The sequence below is a fragment of the Enhydra lutris genome, unplaced genomic scaffold (assembly GCF_002288905.1).
Source record: "Enhydra lutris kenyoni isolate GAN:26980312 unplaced genomic scaffold, ASM228890v2 scaffoldscaffold1, whole genome shotgun sequence".
NCBI lineage: Eukaryota > Metazoa > Chordata > Mammalia > Carnivora > Mustelidae > Enhydra > Enhydra lutris.
In genome coordinates this window covers 59,004,516-59,027,302 of record NW_019154085.1, presented here as the reverse complement: position 1 = coordinate 59,027,302, position 22,787 = coordinate 59,004,516, and the positions used below count along the sequence as shown (strand labels likewise).

Genomic DNA, 22,787 nt, shown 5'->3' with positions numbered 1-22,787 from the left:
TACCTGAGAACAAGCAGGGGAAGCGGCAGGCAGAAGGAGAAGCAGGCTTCCCGCTGAGAAGAGAGTCCAATACAGAACTCCATCCCTGGATGCAAGGATCATGACCTGGGCCAAAGGTAGACACTTAACCGACTAAGCCACCCAGTCACTCCTAGTGGCTATTTAAATATTTTAAAAGGTTGAAGACATACAGCTTAGTTAATCTTTCCTGTGGTATTGGCCACTTAGATTTTTATCTAATTTCTCACTAATATAAACAATTTTTCAATATTCCTATTTCCAGAGCTTAAATGCTGGAAAACTTAACAGAAGCATATAGATAAATAAATTACTATCTTTGCATCAAAACAGTGAGCATAACTGGGTAGATATTTAAAAGTACTCCTTTAAAATGCAATAGAATGATAGAACGTGCTTTTTTATGAAATGAAGAAAGGTCTTAAAGGAAGAACTTAAAGAAACAGAGAGTAAAGAATATATTCTTTGGTACAGAAATAGCTAAGTGAGAGCAGAGATTTTAAAATGAAAAGGGATGAACATAATGGAGCTGTGAGAAAAAATGATGAAAAATGTCTAAAAAAAAAAGGTCAACATTACAAGGAAAAAAAAGCAATGAGAAAAAAATGTAAATGTTCCCAACAGATAATTTTATGTATGTGAATAAAGAAAGGGTCATATTGACTTAAAATATTAAAGTAAACTATTAGAATAATGGACCTGGAATATGGCTTCTGGGAAAACTCTAAAATCATCAAATCTATAATCCTTATTTTAAAGATGAGAAAACTTAGGTCCCCAAAATGTTAAAACAAAAATCTCAGTTAATCATACACCACAGCTTCCATTTCCTCTCTACTTCAGATTTCTCCATCTTCTGAAGTTTGTGAAAGAAATCAGTCTAAGTGTGGAGAACACACACAAAACGAAGAAATGAATTAATATTATATTCAAGATAAGCTTTTCTCATTTTAGGTAAATGATCAGCTTTCTTCAGTCCATGATGACAACAGAAAGGATCAGAGAAGGGAATACAATTGACGCTAAATTGCCTGCTTTTGAGATGCAAAATCCATTAACACTGACCTTGTGGTAGTTGCATTTGTAATTTACAATGTGAAAACATTTAGGGGTGACTGGGTGACTCAACCAGTTATGCATCTGACTTGGGCTCAGGTCATGATCTTGGGGTCCTCTCCCCCAGCTTGTGCACACACTCTCTCTTTCTCTCTCTCTCAAATAAATGAATATAAATCTTTAACAAATAGATAAAAATGTGAAAACATTTAAAAGAATATCCAGTTAATTATGAACTGGTCATCTCCAATGAATAAAAGTACTTTTAATAGATAAAATATAAACTTCATATACATGAAAGTTTATATAAGAATTTATTTTCTTAAATAATAGTAACTTGGAAAAGAATGCATTAAAATGCATTGTATTTGTATATCCCATTTATTTCTAAGTTTCTAGAGAATTTTCAAGGAGGGAAGAGGAATAGGAAGAATAAAGAAAGATATGACTTCAAATTCTACAGAAACATTACATCTTCCTGATTTAGTCAATCAAATGATTGGCAAACAGACAGATACAGTTAGCTATGACTACCCTAGTATCAAGTAACTGAAAAGAACTGATTGCCATTATGCTTTGAAGAAGATGCGTGTTTAAGGCAAAAAGCCAAAGGTTATATGTGGAACAAAGTCTTGTAGCCAGGTATTTAGTGTGTAGTGTCTATCTTAGCTTAATTTTATTGTACTTGGTTCCTAATTTTGTCACAGAGGTGTTTTACAGAACAATTTCAATTTTCATAATTGTTAATTAATATTATATTAATTATATTGGAGAAAATAAATATATTAACTATGTATATTAATTATTTTGGCAAGAATGCAATAATACCACTAACTGATGCTTAAACTGAATCTTAAAGGACAAATAAAATTATCAAGTTGAATAAAAAGAAGAGCATTCCAGACAAATGGCACAACTTATACAAAAGCATGTGATATCAGTGACTTCAAAAGATATAAATCCCCACTCTTTTAATTTGACTTCAAAAAATATAAATCCCCACTCTTTGAATTTAATATGCATTCCAGACAAATGGCACAACTTGTACAAAAGCATGTGATATCAGTGACTTCAAAAGATATAAATCCCCACTCTTTTAATATTGATTAATTTCAAAATATATAAATCCCCAAATGATTATAACATCCTCGTGAAGAAAGCATTAATACTATTACTTTCAGTGTAAGTTTTAGTATGAGTCAATTCAGACACATTCAAGCTTTACAGTAAGGCAAAAGTAGAGCTAGAACTAGAACTAACATTTTCTTTCTCTGATGGCAATCTGAGTGGTCAGTCACTGGATAATTCTAACTGTGCAGTCTGAAATTGTTAGTCCCTTAGCTGTCTGACTTTTCTCAGTTTTCCATATGATTGCAATAATAAGAAGAACTAACAAAAAAGAAGGAGGAAGAGGAGGGGAGGGGAACAGGCAGGGAGAAGAGGAGGAGAAGCAGTTTCAGGAGAAGGACTAACATTCATTATAATGCTTGCAATGTGCCAGGCACAGTGCTAAAACTTTATAGATGTTTATTCATTAGAAATCCTCAAAAACAGATGAGTATTCTGAGACTTAAAGAAGCTCAGAAACTTTCCCAGAACCCTTAGCTATTAAGGGGTGGAGTCTGGTTTGAAAGCAGGTCAATATGTTACACCACAAAGGCATTATATTAGTTAACCATAAAACCTAAAACTCCTTAATTTACGTTTAAAATACTTTAGTCTGGCTCCATCCTACTTATATACCTCAGGTAATACGAATTCTTATTGGTGTCCAAGCCATATTTTCTCCATGAACTTTTCATACTAATTCTCCATTTTGTTATTCAACAAAAATTTATTAAGTAGTTACCATCTGCCAGGCACTGTATTTGTGTTAGCGTTAAAGAAATAAGACACTGCCTTTGCCCTTAAACAGTTTATAGTCAAGACAAGAAAAATCATGGCTACAATGTAGAATGTCTTGTGCTTCACTTAACTAGAATCCAGAGGAACATCAGGGAAAAAAACTTAATTCACTCTGAAGGAATAGGCAATATTTCAATGGGAGGCAATGCTTAATCTAAATAGGCATTTAGTGTCTTAATCTAAATAGGCATAACAGTGAGTCAGGCAAATACAAAGACAAATGAGGGGCCAAAGACATTATATGCAAAAAGGACAGCATTTTAAATGGTTTGAGAGAGTCTGTCTCTAACTAGTAGAATTTAGACTAAGTTTAACTAAAGATGGCTAAGTTTAAATGTCACTTCCTCATTCCTCAAAAAATTACAAATAGAACTACCATATGATGCAGCAATTCTGCTTCTGGTATATATCCAAAAGAAATAAAATCACGATCTCGAGAACTACCTGCACTCCTGTGTTCATTATCACTTTATTCACAATATCCAAGATAGGGAAATAACCTAATTTGCCCAATGGTAGATAAACAGACAAAATAAATACAATGGAATATTATTCAGCCATGAGAAAGAAGGAAATCTTGCTATTTGTGCCAACATAGATGGACTGAGAGTATTATGCTGAATGATATAATAAGTCAGACAGAGAAAGACAGATACTGATGTTCTTACTTATCTGAACTCTGAAAATTATCTTGAAAGTAATGAGGAGCCTTAGAATTAATTTAAGTAGGCACATGCTTATTCCTGGTTCACATTCGGAAAAGAATATTAAGGCAGCTGAATGGTAATGAGTAGGTTGCTTTGGGGATGGGAAATGGAAAGAAAAAGAAATATCAGTTAAGAAATGATTATAATAGTTCAGGGGAAAAATGAATATGAATTCATACTAAGGTCAAGACAATGGGGAATGGAAAGAAGGGATAAACTTTAGATTCCCTATGAGAAAGAATGTACATAACTTGGTTAGTAATTGGATCTAAGATTAGGATAAAAAAAAGTTGAAAAAAATGATCAGGTCATTATGCTATGGAAAGCAAAGAGGTTTTGAAGATAAAATAATAAGTTAGTTTGGGACATAGCAAGTTTGAAATATTTATAAAAGAAATGAGCAGAGATGTCTAACAAAACGCAATGTTCGAAACACTAGAATGAGGTTAAGATGTAGATTTGAGCTATAGATTTGGAATTCTATTCTATTCTGAAATCACCAAGTGAAGCAGCAGTCTCAATTCTGGCTGCTCATGAGATTCTCTTGAAAAGCTTGTTGGAAATGTGGAAGCCTGGATTCTATCTCCATAGACTTTAGTACTTCTGAGATAAGCTTGGTGCCTCAGTGTTTTTAAATAACTAAATATTCGATTCTGATGCACAGTCACAATTAAGAATCACTAGTCAGTAAGTTAAGTCATAAGTATAAATGAGTACATGATTTTCAAACAATACATTGCACCAACTAGAGAAGATTCAGAAAAAATTATCAGAAAGATTATGACAATAATAACCATAATTTATGGAGCACTATGTCAGACACTGTGCTAATGACTTTATATGTATTTTTGGCAGTGGAAGAGAAAACAAAAAAGAGTATAATGAAAGTAAGTTAAACCTTCTTCATGAAGTCTTCCACAGCAGTTTCAGTTTGCTTTGACATCTCTAGAATATACTAACTTACTCATGGCTATCTAATTCAAGTGTATATAATCCTAAGCAGTATAATACAATGGTTAAGAGCAAGAGCTCTGGAGTGAACTTTCCAGTTTGAATCCCCTATCTTCCTATCCTTTGCTGGCAGTTTTAATCCCAGGCAAGCTACTCAGTGTCTTACCTAGTATACTGTCTATAATTAAAGTATAATGTATATGCACATATATACACATGTGTACTAAATATGTGTGTATGTATGTATACACGCATGTACTAAATATGTGTGTAAATACATAAGTTCCTTCCAGTGGAAAATAATTCTAATAATTAATATTTGTTAAGCTAGACACTGTTTCAAGTACCTTATTTGTATTAATTGATTAATTCAGTTGATTCTCATTAGAACTCTAGAGATTAGCAATTTAGCTTCTCCATTTTACAGATAACAATACTGAGGAAAATAGGGATCAGGTAATTTTCCTAAAACAAACACCGCCAGTGAAGTAGAAGATATGGGATCCAAACAAAGGAGTCCAAGTCGATAACTAGCTGTTAACTACTATGCTATACTGCCTCCCTCTATACTTTGCAATAGACTCAAATTCTTATGAGATTGAATAAATATTAAAAAAAAGAAGAAGAAGAAGAAATGGCGGGGGGCATCTAGGTGGCGTAGTCAGTTTAGCGACTAACTCGGTTTCAGCTCAGGTCCTAATCTCCAAAGAGTTGTAAGATGGAGCCCTGCATCAGGCTTCATGCTCAGCATGGAGTCTGCTTGAGATTCTCTTTCCCTCTCCTTCAGCCCCTCCAACTCATGCTCTCCCTCTCTCCAAAATAAATAAATAAATCTTAAAAATAAAAAAAAAATAAATGGATAGGAATAAACGTACATTTATATGCAGCACAAGAGGAGTTTGATAAAGGCATATCATTATCAATACCAATATTATCATTTTTGAAAGGCATGGGGTAGGGAAAGGATCACATCACTAAATGTCATTATCTACTTTTTTTTTTTTTTGAGAAAAAAATGTTCAAATGTTTTAAAGTTTTAAAGTCACCCAAAGCCCAATGATCTCCAAGGTTTCTCCCAGAAATGGATCATGATTCTAAACCAAGTACTAAAATTTTGTTGGGTCCCTACTATAAATATAACTCTTTTCTGGCAATGTGAAGCACAAGGATTAATAAAAACAACCTCACAAGATCTAGAAGATGGGTTTTCAAGTAATTCAGACTTCTACAGGAAGAAACAGAAAATTCTCAATTATATGGGTCTGCTAAAAATAGAGCCAGAAGAGCTACTACGTCCAGTTTCATTTTTACTCATGCTTGTGGTTTTCCACGAGTTTCACTTCTGACATACTTTATATGGTTAATGTGCTAGTAAAAGTAGTCAATTCCAATTTTTTCACAATTCCCGTGCACAAATACCATCTTCCTGGGTCTGATAACAAAGTCACACCCCAGCTGTCACATCTAAAGGAAATCTGCTCTTGGATGTTACCCAGCTTTTTTATTAACCATAGGCAATACTAAAATGCTTCTAGTGCGTGGAGGAGATTTAAAAGCGTTACTGAAAGTATTTAGCAATGATGGTTTACTTTATCATCTCTAAATGAACAAAGAGTAAAGTTAAAATAACCCTACGACTCCCGTGATTATAAACAGCATTTCTATTTCCAATTTTCCCGAAGACAAAGTCCTTATTATCCAAATATTCACCATAGTGACATGTATATTCATTATATTAAAATGATCCCACTAGATTGTCCTTGGTCTAGGAAATGTCAAAAATAAAGCCAAAGCTAAATCAGATTACCTACCAATAAAATAGAGTTTACATCAGGGACAAGCAGGAGGTCTCTTAGGATCTGAAATCTAGGACTTTTGAGTGGTTGTGGATAGACAGAAATGCTCTCACGTGCAATTTTGATAGAGAATTTTATTAAAATCCTTCATTTTGCTTCTACCCCCTACCTTGTCTACTAACTACTAAATCTACTCAGGAATTTAATTTTCATTTTCAAAGTCTCAAGAGGGTTAGAGCTCTAAGAATGACTGCAAAATATAGGTGCTGCTCTTTGTTTTTTATTTTATTTTCTTCCAAGAATAAGTAGATCAGCACAGAAATGTGCTCAGTTTAGAAATCATAATCTAACATTCAAGACTATACTATCTAGTCCTAACAAACCTTCCTATGTTAACCTGAATTACCCTACCAGGCTATCACCAAAATGAATTACTCCATACTTTTCAAACATATTATTTGCTTTCTGTCTCCCTATCTCTGTGTGTGTTGTTTCTTCTGCCCAAAATGACCTTTCTCCATCTTGGCCAGTCTTCAAGGTCTACCTTCAAGGTCTACCTCAACTGATACCTTTTCCATACTTCCTTAACTCTTCATCTAGCCTCTCCTCTCTTCTCCCTACTCAGCTTGAAATATTCTGCCCACTGAATTCACCGCAGAATGATTTGTGCTCTTTCTTCTCTCTTTTGAATCTCCAAGGCACTCACTATTTTCCGCATTCTCTTGCCGTTATTTGTATTTAGTGTTTATAACACATTTAACTAGAATATCATAAAGATTCTGTATGTTTGTTTATTTGAAGAAACTGCATTGTGGGAGATTTGATTGACTCTGTGCCATTTGGGGGAAATATTTGCACATTGAGAAAACTGCTTAAGAGAAGAGAACTACAATGCCAAGATACCATAAAATGTAACACTTACGCACTTACATTTCATCCAAGTATCAAATTATTCACTTGGACTCTGGAACTTGACAAAACAACATGGGTTTGAGGTGGACAGATCCACTTATATGTGGATTCTTTTTAAAGAAATACAGTAGAGTACTATAAATGTATTTTCTCTTCCTTATGATTTTTCTTAACATTTTCTTTTCTCTAGCTCACTTTACTGTAAGAATACAGTATATAATACATATAACAGACAAAATAGGTGTTAACTGACTGTTTATGTTATCAGTAAGTCTTCCAGTCAACAGTAGGCTCTTAGTACTTAAGCTTTAGGGAAGTCAAAGTTATGCACAGATTTTCAACTGTGCAAGAAATCAGTATCCCTAATCTTCCCCCACCCGCCATTGCTCAGGGGTCAGCTACAGATATTTTTACATTAATAAACACCAGAAATTCAAAATAGCATACTCTATCAAATAGGTACATGGACTATTATATTCATATACAGTATTGTATTTATAACACATGTCATTTTAGTCTTTCATCTAGAATAAAAATATTCATTAACAAATAAAATTAAAAATTAAAACAAAACAAGTTGGGTTTAACTTTCAGTGAAGGTTTTTGCCCTAGACATTTTTAATGATTAAAAAGTAACTCAGATCACTAAATCTAAGCTATATAACTTCTCTATTATTTTCCTTAAACCTGAATTTTTACTCCTAAATTTTAATCTTCAACAACTAAAGGACACTTGACAAGGTCCAGTAATTTTTGTCATGAATGAAGTAGTTGGTATAACATAAAAAGGAAAAGAATCTGTACATAGACTACTAACAAAAGTTTAAGTCAGCCTAGCAAGCAGATGCAAAAAAACTTTAAACACAACACTTTTCATCAAATCACAATTCCTATAGTCAGTAATGTTAGAATTTAATCAGATGTAGAATATTTTTCTTTGTTTGAATTTTTATAGCCATCTTTATTCCAGTATACTGTATATTTTTAACTGAATTCCTCATTTGATAAGAAGAATGAAGAAGAGATAACAAAACTGAACTGCATGACTACCATTACCAACACCTGCCAATCGTCCATCCTAGCCCATAGAACTAATGTCTTGTCAACAAATAATTTTGGTAATAATGTGCTTGTTATACACCAGATAGTCTTACAAATGTTTTATATACATTATCTCATTTAGTCTTCACAACAACTATTTGAGGTAGGTACATTATCTCTATATTACAAATGAGAAAACTGATACCCAGAAATATTAAGTAATTTGCCCAACATCATACAGCTGGTAAATGGTAATAACTAAGATCTCAACCCAGTGAATGTAGCAGCTCAAATACTTAACCACCATACTTACCGCCTCTTACTGCACCCAGCTAGCTATTACAAACCAGAAAAAAATTTGCCTATCAATTTTCTGTTGCTCTAATACAAGAAAACAGGTACTTCGGAGGCACTATTGGGCAGCATGCACTAGTTTAGGATTCTGGGAGAAACAAGGGTTTTCCATCTGCTCTACCCACCTCCCTATCACTTTCAACCAGCATACTGGTATGAAAGAGATAAGAACCTGTGTCTGGATATCCAACAGCTAGCTGGCTAAGGCCTACCTCCAAACAAGTTCCTCTCAGTCCCCTTCTCAAAACGTGAAGGGAATCCTATTGCCCCCATTTTATTGAAAAACTCCCCAGTGGCCTACTCAGCATCAAGCACTCCCAAACCTGCTACTCTTTCTTTCTAAAGTTTAATCTCTATGAAGTCAAATCTTCCTCCATAATACATAATTAGATTGGCTTTGTCACATTCTTGTTTTGAGCTCATTCCTGATGTCCCTGCTTCTGTTTCCTACCAAGGGGCTAGATCCACCTTACTCTTAACATCAGTTGCCATCTATAGCCTATAAAACACACACAATTATTTTATTGATTCACAGTTTATAATGCCTTGGTACAACAAATTACACATTATAAAGGAATTTAATGCAGTTGTTAAAATTATGAAATGCTTAATTATCGCTTTGACCCAATCTTTTATTGCCCTAATACCAAGAAATTTACATGAAAAGAAAAAGAGTTATACATAACTTATCCAAGGATTTATCAGTTTATATGAAGTTAAAACTGATTGTGCATATCATCTTTGAAAAGTCAATTCAAAATGTAAACAAGGTTCATTGTGTACATTTTTTCATAATCTCCTTGAAAGCAAGAAACAACTTTTTCTTTTCTGTATTTCTCACAACACCAAACACAGTATTGCACAAATGATCCGCTTCCACGTAACACTGACTGAACTGAATGATACTCAAATAGTTTTAAGACAGCTTAGCTTTATAAACCTTCATAATGTAAAATGAAATGCTTATGTAAAATAGTAAAGACAGAGTCAGCCATTATAAAAAGCAGATGACCAATCATTGCTAGGCAGATTTATAATCAATTCCTTTCAAAAGGTCAAGATAATCTTGCCGCACAGGGAAAAAGGTTGACATTAAATGTAACTGTCTGTGACATTCTGACCAATCTTTACTTTTTAAGGTAATGCATTTCGACACAGCAACAGAGAGAAATTTTTCTCTGATTTATAAAAGAAATAACAATCTAAGATAGTAATTTTTTCAACTTACAAAATTATTGAGATATCCTGTAAGTGCCACTAAAGGAAAGTAACCAAAAATCTTTAGTTTGATTACTTTGAAAGCCCATAAATACAGTGAAAAATAGCAGAATGCTGTAAAACCAATACCTAGAAGAATCCCAAAGCAATGCCAAGAAACAGAATGTACTCATAGCGACTAATACATGCAAATACTGGAAATAAATTCTAACAGATTAAACAGGTTTTGTAGCAACTAAAAGGTATATTCAAATCATTCCAAAACTAATCAAGCTTAAGAATATGGCAATCTTCCCTACTAATAAGAATATAAGCTGGCTCAGTAGCCTGAATAACATATAAATTATAGCCAATATCAGTAGGTATAATTTTTTAATGTGTTTTTAATTAAAAAGGAGAAACTAACCCCTTAACTGAATTAAATCACTGTTTTAGACTTTCAATTCTGTCTTCTAATAAATATATTCATTTTTATTACTATAGCATCACCTTGATGAGGCATTAAGTCCTAACCATATTACAGAATTATGAAGACAAAACTATCTTTCTGATGAGAAATGCTGCAACATTCTTTTTTTGCTCATTTAATATGGAATACCTGGTCAAATATCTGACAAGTCCTCTAAAATTAAGGAAGAAATATGCATAATATAAAAAATAAAATATCTTTTCTTCAAAATTGGGATGTCAAACACAGGCACATTTTCTTGCCCTACTATGTCAGCCTGAGAGAATGCTATAACAAAGTTAAATGCATTATAACTTGATAAAAATAGTTTAAAATAAATAGCAGAGCTTCAGGATAAAATGGACATATAAATCCAAATTCTTTGCTATGATGATTCTCTACTCTTTGTAATTAACATGTTTAATGTAGTCAAGTCTTTTCATTTTGAAAATGAAAGTAAGCTAATGCAGAGTATCTCTGGATCAAAAAATTTTAAACAAGCCCAAATGTCACAAGCATTCTTTGTAAAAAAAAACAAAAGCAAAAACAAAAACAGATTTATCATCTGCTTTCAGCTACAAGCAATGCCTTAAGCAGATATCTACATTAGGAGGACCAAGAGCATCATTATCTCAATAGATCTGAGAAATAATTTAAATTTAGGCCTTTTAAAACAGTTTAGATACTGGAATACAAATTTCAGGCAATCAGCTTATAGCTCAGATGCTGTTAAACATGATTCTACTCATCAAACTTGTATTGCTGTGGGGTTGCACACTACAATGGTAGCAACATCATTTCTGTGCTTAAAAAATTCCAGATAAAAATTTTTTTTAGTATGTCACTATCTATAAGCAGCTAGCTACAAGGTATCCTTACCAGTTTGAACAAATTATGCAATTTTTATCATTCAAAATAAGAGATGCAGTTTGACTGTATTCAAGCTTAATCTGGAAAAATCTGTAGAGCTCCAAACCTTGCTTTTAATCACCAAAAAGAATCTTTACTTACTCCCCGCTTCCCAAAAAAAGAAAGCTCAAGTAAACACGAACTCTCTCTCTCTCTCTCTCTCTCTCTCTCTATCACACACACACACACACACACACACACACACACACACACACATTTCTAAAATTCATATTGTTTAGCTGGTGTCGATTACTATAAATATCACTTGTTCAAATATCCTAAGAAAAATCTGATAATAATAAACAATTACATCTATTAATATATTCTATATGACTAAGAGCTAGAAAAAGCAATAACTCTACAATCTAATAGTATCATCGTAATTCATGAGGTCATACCTGATGACTTAGAGATTGAAAAGGCTCACAGGTTCCAGACTGCATGACCTTTCTATTTCCAGAAACCCCTAAAGATTGCATTTCCTGTCTTATAAAAGAGAATCACAGCCATCTCTATGTCTCAGCATCTTCAGGGCTAGTGAAGAAAACATCAAACAGCAGATCTGTCCATCAGTATCTGTTTAAGCCCTCAAGAAGATATCAAATCACATATATTGTTTATCGTCTCCTCTTTGCAGTTACAAACACCCCGTATTAAGGGACGATGACACAGTTGTATTTGCTGAAGCTGCTAATGCTGTCTGAAAACAGTAAGCTTCCTGCTTGGAGCAATTCTGTATCATCCAAACAGAATGAGCCACATCCTTTAGGTTTCCCACTTTTGCTACTATAAAAATTTCACTTGCCAAAAAGAGTTTGATTTTGTCAATCCTTTAAAAAAAAAAGCAATGTTCTACTTAAGTATCAAATGTGTCTGCTGCAAATGCCATGTTAAAATCTCAATTCTTATTAGGCAGTTCTCTTCATACATGACTAAGTTTTAGTATAATGATTTAATAAGCAAATTGTACTCTCTCTCTCTCTCTCTCTTTTTTTTTTTTTTTGTACTCTCTTTTAAAGGGAACTTCCCTATCATTATTTATCCAACCCATCAAAATTAGAAGTCCTTAAAAATGAAGAATTTTTTTTCTGGCAATCTTTGTAAGCTATGTTTAACAGTTGATAAATAGATAAAAGCATATTCATTTTTAATTCTCAAGACCTTCATTTTTTAAAAAAGGTTTATTTATTTATTTGAGAGAGAGAGCTGGTGGGGGTGGGGGAGTGCAGAAGGAGAGAGACAGTCTTTTAAGCAGGTTCTGTGCCAAATGAGGAGCCCTTCAGGGCTCCTTCTCATGGCCCTGAGATCACAACCTGAGCCAAAATCAAGAGTTAGACCCTTAACTGACTGCGCCATCCAGAGGCCCCTCAAGAACCATTTTTATTTCATGCTCCCTAGACCAACATGCTTCAAGTCAAAATAACTTTTATATTTTAATGTCTTCTTCTAAAGGGTTTCATATACACAACATGCCATTGTCATATTCCAAAACTGCATGGTTAAACCTAGGAATGAAACCTAAGTCAGCTATTGGCATTTTTATTGTGCTTTTTCACTGCATCTTATTTGTGTTCAACAAGGTTCTTATAATGCTTTCTTTCACCACAACATAGTGGAATCAGGATTTTAAGATTATTAAAGTAGTCTGATAACAAAGAAACAAGATCTTCTAAAATGATAAATGGAAATATTTTCCTGGGGGGGAAATCTAAATCCTAAATTCTAGTTAGTTAACATACAATGTAATATGGAAATATTTTCTTTACCGTGTGACAACAGATTGCATTTTATAAACACAACAAAAAAAATAGGCTAAAATCATAATCAATTTAATGAATTAAAAATTAAGACACGGGGCGTCTGGGTGGCTCAGATGGTTAAGTGTCTGCCTTTGGCTCGGGTCATGATCCCAGGGTCTTGGGATCAAGCCCCACATCAGGCTCCCTGTTCAGTGGAGAGTCTGCTTTCCCCTCTGCCTTTCTCCCCTGCTCATGCCCTCTCTCTCAAATGAATAAATAAAATCTTTAAAAAATAATAAAAATTTTAAAAAATATTTTTAAAAAACCAAAATACAAAATTAAGGCACCAAGTACAATGTATTATTGTCCTAAAACAGCCTTTACATTGAGTATAGCCTGAGTTAATGAACACTTTATTTATGTACCTATGAAAATAAACTAAATATATATGGCTGTGAGATAAACTAAATGAAATTTAATAATAGCTAAAGTGCTTACAGAAAATGTTTTAGATAAATGTAGACTAATAGCTCAGTATAATTTCCCTTCTCCCACTCATGATATTTGATGGGTATGATATGTATTATCATGGAGACTAATCAAAATGAATCTTAAAGATTGGACTTCTTCAAGAAGCTGGGGGGTGGAGGGAAAGGTAGGGGAATTGGGAGGGGAGAGGAGATGTTGGTCAAAGAGAAGAAAATTCCAGTTAGAAGATAAATAAGTCCTGGGGATCTAATGTGCATCATAGTGATTATAGTTAGTAATATAGTATTACATACTTGAAAGTTGTAACATGGTGATAATTATTTTGCTATATGTAAATGTATGAAATCAACATGTTGTACACATCAAACTTACACAATGTTACATGTCAGTTATATCTCAATATATCTAGGAAAAACAGTTACCACACCTTAAATATATACTATTTTTTTGTGAAAAATAAAGAAATCAGGCTTCTTTAAGAGCCTGATCACACAATCCCTTTAGAGAAATTACTACCTCTAACTGCGCAAGTCCAGACAAAGAATTTGGTATTTTGGCTATATGTAAACAATCACACACCTGGATGAAAATTATACGTAGGGAAACATGATTTATCTATGCAGTATTTCCTTCCTTGTTATAATCAAAATAGGAACTCAGTCTTGAAGACCTATTTTCTCAATAAGATCCTCCTAAACTACATCATCTTCTTTTCTACATCCATTCTTTAATGTATAAAATATCAAACCCCTTCTCCGCGTCAGACACTGTATAGGTGCTAGGGACTTCATGACAACACAAAATATGTCATCACAGAAGTTGATAATTAAACAAGTTTTAAACATGTTTTCTTATAACCAAAGAATGAGGAGGCAATGTAAGAACAGTAACAGGGCCCCTGACCCTGGTCTAGGGATCAGGAGTATCTCCTCAAGCAAATACTGTTGAAACTGAGAAGCAGGTCATATTCAGGGAATGGTAAATACAAGGGGTTGGACAATGAAGTGGGACAGAAGGGAGAGATTAGGCGAGAAGAATGAGCCAAAGACCAAGCATGGGAAGCCTTAGAATCCATTTAAAGTCTAGAAGCCACTGAGCTTTATCCTCAGGGGAATGAGAAGCCATCAAACATAACTATTTCTGTGGCATAGAAATGAATGTGTAAAACAAAACTAGAGGAAGAAAGGCAAGTTATATGATTTGGGACAGAGGAGAATTATGGCCTGAACAAAAGTGTTAGCAGTAGAAATGGAAAGAAATCTATAGGCTCTAGAAATGCTTTTTAGTTAAAAGGGATAGGATTTGGAGATTGAATGTGAAAAATGAGGGAGAAAGAAATGTATGATTTGTTCCTAACCTCCTCTATTATTACAGATTTCATTTTGACAATCAATATATTTTCATCACACGCTCTGTTGTGTTGTTATTTATCTTTTGCATATGTATATGTCTGGTTTTTATAAAATTGTGAAGACTTATTTTCTCTTCGTGAAGAAGAAATTTGTGAAGACTTATTTTCTCTTCGTTCCGTGTCTTCTCATAATGTGCATAACAAAGTTACTATAAATGACTAAATAAATTAGAAATAAACAGAACATTGAGTTTTCTTTCACATATTTTGTCAAAACAGATATAAACTTTGTTTGCATGCCCATTATTAATTAGTATATATAATCTAAGTTTCTCCAGTGTTTTCTTGCCAACACACTTAATCTCTGCAATAAAAATATGAAATCTGGAATACAAAGCTTTTAATTTCTCTACCCTCCAGTTGACAAAATTATTTAACTAGAAAAGTCATGTATTTATAATTCCTTACTGGACCAGTTAATAATAATTTAGCATGGACTAACCACCTAAAACTAATAGATACTCATTTTTTAGATAACCATTGCTCTGTAAAAAAAATTATTCATACAATGTGCTACTCATAGCAGTGTAATGAAGGTATTCTTGTAATAATAAGACACAATCCTTCTACATTTTTCCTAACAATCTCTCTTTGATAAAACAGATGAAGACCAGTCAAAGCATAACAAAGGAACCCCCTTGGTCTGAATGAAGAAAGAACCAAAAGAGTGAAAAGCATAAATCAAAAGTAACTTTATGTAGTTAATGATTTTTTGAATGTCAGACTATACCAAATAATAAACGGTCAGCATCTTAAAAACAGCAAGAGCTTTACAATAATTAACACATATTTTACTTCTATTTTTCACCTTTCAGGGACCATGTGATCCAAAGCACTCATTTTCCAGATAAGGTAACTAAAATTTAGAGAAGTAAAGTGGCTTGTCCAAATAGTAAAACCAAGGCCAGAATTCAGTATTCCTGTCTTCTAGTTTCACATTTTCCACAAAAAAAAATTAGCCTTTTAATTAAATCTTTGTAATAAATAACATACTTTATCTTCATTAATTAAAATAACTTCCATTTTAATACTGTTTCATATATTTTTCATATATGACTTCAGAAACATACCCATAAGAATCAAGTTTTTAAAATTAAAGTTTATTTTATCATAGAGCATCTATTTTTTATTTTTACTTAGGAAACTTATTTCAAAGAATACCTCTGAAAAACCTAAGTAATTCACTTTGTTTTATATACCGCTGCTTTAAGAAGCGTAAATTAGTTCAACTTTTCAAAGTAATTTGGCAAAATACATTAAGACTCTTAAAAATATTTAATCTTTTCTAGTATATCCAGTATAGAGAATCTGTCCAAAGTAAATAATGCAGACTAAGGTTTATGCACAAAGATGTTTGATGCTACATTATAAGAAGAGAAAAAACAGGAATATAAGAAAAAGGTTAATTAAATTATCACATAACAAAAATGAAATGCCACGTAAACACTGAATATTATGAATGAAAGATGTTAATGACAAAGGAAAATATAGATGATAGAATATTAAGTGAAAAACAAGATCCCAAATATACTTAAGTGGTACAATCCCAACTATGTAAAATATACACTGACAAAACAGATGAAATCATGAATTTTAAAAGACAGCCCCCAATATGACTCATTTTATAAGTACATACACCAGAGTTCATGTTTTTCTAATAAAAATAGGAAAAAGTTTCTGAGAAGTATTTTAAAGTTGAAAAACTACTCTTGTTTCTCATGTGCTCCCTTTCCCCTAAAATTTTGCCTCAAATTTCAGTCTTCCTAATGTTTTACTCATATTTCTGCTCTAATTTAATGAAAATATTCAAACCTACTTCTATTGGATTATCTATATTTTAAAGATAATTCTTGAGGGGTGCCTGGATGGCTCAGTCAGTTAAGCATCCAACTCTTGATTCTGGCTCAAGTCATGATCTCAGGGTCATGGCTCAAGCAACAAATTGAGTGTAGAGCCTACTTAAGAGTCTCTCCCTCACCCTTTGCCCCTACCCCACTCATTCTCTCTCTCTCTCTCTCTCAAAAAAAAAAAAAATGATGCATCTTGTATATCATTTATTACTATATGTGCATCTAACTGTTTGTTTTCATACTATTTCTTTTGGGTTAATGCTGGAACAGACTGCTTCACACCAGCTTCAATATTATATGAAAAAAATGAGAGATTTTTTTTTCTATAACAATGTTTAATAGCTAAATGGTATTCTACCAGAAAGAGGCACCACACTGTGAGGGTATGTGCTATGGTGAGTGCTGTGAAGTGTGTAAACCTGGCGATTCACAGACCTGTACCCCTGGGGATAAAAATATATTATATGTTTATAAAAATAAAATTAAAAAAAAAAAAAGAGGCACCACACTGTATTTAACAAATCCTTATTCTTAGACATTTCAGGGTTTTTTTTCCCATTTTTCAATATTATAAAATAATAGTATAATAAATATCTTTCTGGAAATAGCCTTACACATATCCTCTATTTCCTCAGGATAAATTACAGTACATAAACTTACTGGATCAAAGAACATAAAAATTTTTTGAAGTTTTGGATAAAAATTGCCCAATTACCTTCCATAAAGGTTATATCCATTTACATTCTCCAACAAAAATATATTTCCAGGGGACCTGGGTGGCTCAGTGTGTTAAAGCCACTGCCTTCGGCTTGGGTCATGATCCCAGGGTTCTGGGACCAAGCCCCGCATGGGGCTCTCTGCTCGGCGGGGAGCCTGCTTTCCTTCCCCTCTCTCTGCCTAGCTCTCTGCCTACTTGTGATCTCTGTCAAATAAATAAATAAATAAAATCTTTAAAAAAAAAATCTTATTTCCTCATTACCTTGCCAGAACTGGGTATTATCACATACCACATAAGCTTTATGTAGAATAATAGTCTCAATATGTTAATACCAAAATAAAGGAAAACTGGGCATTCATTAAGACAAAAGATGAAATTAAGGATAATTAAGCCAAATACAGTTTTGTTTATACATTTTCTAACAACAATAACAAAAACCTAGAAAAAATAAGCTTCCTTCTTTCTATACATGTACACAAAGATATAATACTGGTCCCTAAGAAATATACCCAATGATTATAAAGCAAAACAACTTTGGAATAAATGGTACGAAAATATGGCAAAGCTAACTAATTAAGAATCAGTGCAGTGTAGGAAAATATAAAAATTAAAAAAATAAATAAAAACCAATGCAGCATAGGAAATGTAGTTGATAGTGCCAAAATAACTTTGTGTGGTGACAGAAGGTAACTACACTTAATCATGGTGAGCACTGTATAACACACAGAATTGTCAAATCACTATGTTGTACACCCGAAACTAATATAACATTGTATGTCGACTATACTTCAAATTTAAAAATGCAATTATAAATAGGAAATTAGTCTTTATTTTTTCTCTGTGACATCTATGGAATAAATGAACCTAGACAGGAAGAATCATTCACCCAGTGCAATTCTACTGTACACTTCCAAAATATGACACACAAACATACAAACAGAAAGATGGATTTTTGTGGTCTTAGGAAGACTTTCAAATTGTTATTAAGTATACCTTTAATCAAGAAACCACTCAGGAAAAAAAAAAGAAGAAAGAAAGAAAGAAACCACTCAGAAGAATCAAAATACCATGTGTAAAGAAAAATTCTGTGTGCATGTAAACTTATTCTTTCCAAGCACCATTTATTCCAGGGCTAAGTAAATGTGGGAGAAACATAAATAAAAATTCATAATGACTTGAACTTTAAAAGATTTCACTGATTAAAAAATGAATAAAATGATGATCTTTTGAGTGAAATTTTCTAATAGATTTACCCATTATTAAAATGTAATTTTGGTAATACTAAAATTGTACATAAAGGGACAGTTATGAAGAATTGAAGACAGAACTATCCTTTTTAATTTCAGTGTAGATTGGTTCACAGGCCATAAACAAATATGATTTTTTTAAAAGATTTATTTTACTCCTAAAACCCTAAGACACCTAGGAATAAACCTAACCAAAGAGGCAAAGATCTGTACTCAGAAAACTATAGAACACTCATGAAAGAAACTGAGGAAGACACAAAGAATTGGAGAAACGTTCCATGCTCATGGTTTGGAAGAAAAAATATTGTGGAAATGTCTATGCTACCTAGAGCAATCTACACATTCAATGCAATCCTATCAAAATACAATCAACTTTATTCACAAAGCTGAAACAAATAACACTAAAATTTGTATGAAACCAGAATAGACCCCCAAATAGCCAAAGGAATGTTGAAAAAGAAAACTAAAGCTGGTGGCATCACAGTTCCAGTCTTCAAGCTCTATTATAAAGCTGTAATCAAGTCAGCATGGTACTGGCACAAAAACAGACACATAGATCAATGGAACAGAATAGAGAACCCAGAAATGGACCCTCAAATCTATAGTCAACTAATCTCTGATAAAGCAGATAACAATATCCAATGGAAAAAAGATAATCTTTTCAGCAAATGGTGTTGGGTAAATAGAATAGCCATCTGCAGAAGAGTGAAACTGGACCATTTCTTTACACCATACATGAAAATAGACTCACGGATGAAAGACCTAAATGTGAGACAGGAATCCATCAAAATCCTGGAGGAGAACACAGGCAGCAACCTCTTCGACCTCGCTCTCAGCAACTTCTTGCTAGACATGTCTCCAAAGGCAAGGAAAACAAAGACAAAAATGAAGTATTGGGACTTCAAGATAAAAAGCTTTTGCACAGCAAGGAAACAGTCAACAAAACTAAAAGACAACTGACAGAATTGGCAAAGATATTTGCAAATGTCTTATCAGATAAAGGGCTACTACCTAAAATCTATAAAGCAATTATCAAACTCAACACACAAAGAACAAATAATCTAATCAAGAAATGGGCAGAAGATATGAACAGACATTTCTCCAAAGAGACATACAAATGGCCAACAGACACATGAAAAAATACTCAAGATCATTTGGTATCAGGGAAATACAAATCAAAATCCCAGTGAGATACCACCTCACATGGGTCAGAATGGCTAAAATTAACCATTCAGGAAATGACAGATGTCGGTGAGAATATGGAGAAAAGGGAAACCTCTTACACTATTGGTGGGAACGTAAGCTGGTGTAGCCTCTCTGGAAAACAGTATGAAGGTTCCTCAAAAAATCAAAAATACAGCCCAGCAATCGCACTACTGGGTATTTGTCCCAAAGATACAAGTGTAGTGATCCAAAAGGGCACCTACACCCCAATGTTTATAGCAACAATGTCCACAATTGCCACACTATGAAAAGAGCCCAGATGTCCATCAACAGATACATAGGTAAAGAAGATATGATAGATAGATACCATAAAAAAAAGAAATAATGAAACATTGCCATTTGCAACAATGTGGATAGAACTGGAGAGTATTACGCTAAGCAAAATAAGTCAATCAGAGAAAGACAATTATATGATTTCACTCACATGTGGAATTAAAGAAACAAAACAGAGGCGCATAGAGTAAGGGAAGGAAAAATAAAACAAGACATAATCAGAGAGAGAGACAAATCATAAGAGACTCTTAAGCATAGGAAACAAACAGAATTGCTGGAGGAGTCTGAATGGTGGAGGGATAGGATAACAGAGTGATGGACATTAAGGGGGGCACATGATGTAATGAGCACTGGGTGTTATATACAAACGACAAATCACTGAACTCTACCTCTGAAACTAACAATACACTATATGTTAATTAATTAAATTTAAATTTCAAAAATTAATTAAATAAATAAATAAATAAAGAGATTTATTTATTTTATTTTAAGGAGAAAGAGAGCTGTGTGTGCATGTGTGAGTAGGGGAGGGACAGAGGGAGAGAATCTTTAAGCAAACTCCCTGCTGAGCATGGAGCCTGACAAGGAACTCAGTCTCACAACCCATGACATCATGACCTGAACTGAAACCAAGAGTTGGGCACTTAACTGAGCCACCCCAATGCTCTTAAATACATTTTTTAAATATTTTATTTATTGGGGCGCCTGGGTGGCTCAGTGGATTAAGCCTCTGCCTTCAGCTCAGGTCATGATCTCAGTGTCCTGGGATTGAGCCCCGCATTGGGCTCTCTGCTCAGCAGAGAGCCTTCTTCCCCTCTCTCTCTGCCTGCCTCTCTGCCTTCTTGTGATCTCTCTCTCTGTCAAATAAATAAATAAAATCTGTAGGGTCAAGGAAACCAATAATTTGAACTTAGAAATTAACCATGAAAATCTTCACAAGAGTTCAGACCCCTCAACTCCCATTAAACTCATATGTACAACTATATATTTGCACTATTCTTATCTGTACAGTTTTTCCCCCCAATATACTTCATGATGCCTAAGGCCTGACCCATCTTTTACTTCTTTTTTTTTTAATTTTTTTAAAGATTTTATCTATTTATTTGACAGAGAGAGAGCTCACAAAGGCAGAGAGGCAGGCAGAAAGAGAGGGGAAGCAGGCTCCCTGCTGAGCAAAGAGCCCGATGTGGGGCTCCATTCTAGGACCCTGAGATCATGACCTGAGCTGAAGGCAGAGGCTTAACCCACTGAGCCAGCCAGGCGCCCCAACCTAAATACAATTTTTAACAGCCAAAAAAAAAAAAAAAAAAAAAAATCAAAAATCCCCACACTGAAATAAATTAAAACAACTCATAGATTACCCTTTATTTGTCAAAAGGACGCACAGGTCTATGGTTAAAAGCACAAGCTATAGAAACAGACTGTGAAATTCAAATCTTGTTTCTATAACCTTGGGTTCTCTAAGTAATTTCTGCTTCCTTCTTTATATGTAAAGTAATGAATATCCTGCTATGGTTGTTACAAGAATTATTTGTGATAAATATATGTGAGGAAGTTAAAATAGTGCCTGGCACAGAGTAATTGCTGAATAAATCTTTGCTCTTATTCTAAGAAATTGGCTTTAGTATTCCTTTCCTCCCCAAAAAAGAGAAAAGAAAGTAAAGAAAAAATGGTATAAGATTATGAAACAATCAGAAGTATATATATAACTGAGTATTCAAGACCTGAAGATGGTAATGTAGACACTCCAGATAACTATGCAGACACAGAAGAATTTTTTTTTTTTGTTTTAATTTGGGATATGACACAACTTTTATACTAATGGCTTGGGAGTCAAACTTTGATTAAATCTTTAATTCACCAATTACTGACCATGAGCACATTGCTTAAGCTCCTAGCCTCAGTCTTCTCATCTGCATAATTTTAGTTAATAATGTTACCTATCTCATAAAATTGTTTGTAAAGTTAAGAATAATAAGTATATATAATAATAAGAAGAAGAAAATATATATAAGGCAATTAGCATAGTCTACCAGTATAAAAGATCAAGAAAGGGAAAAGATGAATCAATGAATTATTGAAAAAGTTGGTAAGCTAAAGTTATGGGTAAAGTACCTAATAGAATATAACCAGTTCCTTTCCCCTTACCATATCCAATGGCCATTTCTCTACCCCCATTATTCTCAATTTGGGCAGCATTTGTTTCACAATCCTGGCAGAGGGTAATTACTAAATAAATGTAATTGATATGTTAATGACCAGCTAGTCACCAAATCTGCAACTTTTTTTTAGTCTTTATTATTTTCAGCCTATCTAAAATTACTGTTACAGGGCATCTGGGTGGCTCAGTGGGTTAAGCCTCTGCCTTCGGCTCAGGTCATGATCTCAGGGTCCTGGGATCGAGCCCCGCATTGGGCTCTCTGCTTGGCAGGGAGCCTGCTTCCCCCTCTCTCTCTGCTTGCCTCTCTGCCTACTTGTGATCTCTCTCTCTGTCAAATAAGTAAGTAAAATATTTTTTAAA

At 33.7% G+C, this 22,787-nt stretch overlaps 1 protein-coding gene across 3 annotated transcripts in view; it reads right to left on the bottom strand.

The window, feature by feature from the left end:
* Positions 1 to 22,787, bottom strand: part of LOC111147104 (solute carrier family 4 member 10) — a 292,076-nt gene that overhangs the window by 196,630 nt on the left and 72,659 nt on the right. For 2 of the 3 annotated variants that reach the window (XM_022503036.1, XM_022503157.1), the window contains exon 1: positions 11,714 to 11,794. The exons of the other annotated variant lie outside the window; for it this stretch is intronic. In XM_022503036.1, the coding sequence (XP_022358744.1) occupies positions 11,714 to 11,794 (81 nt within the window). Of the gene's footprint in view, positions 1 to 11,713; positions 11,795 to 22,787 lie in introns of those variants that run through there. 3 annotated transcript variants of the gene reach the window in all.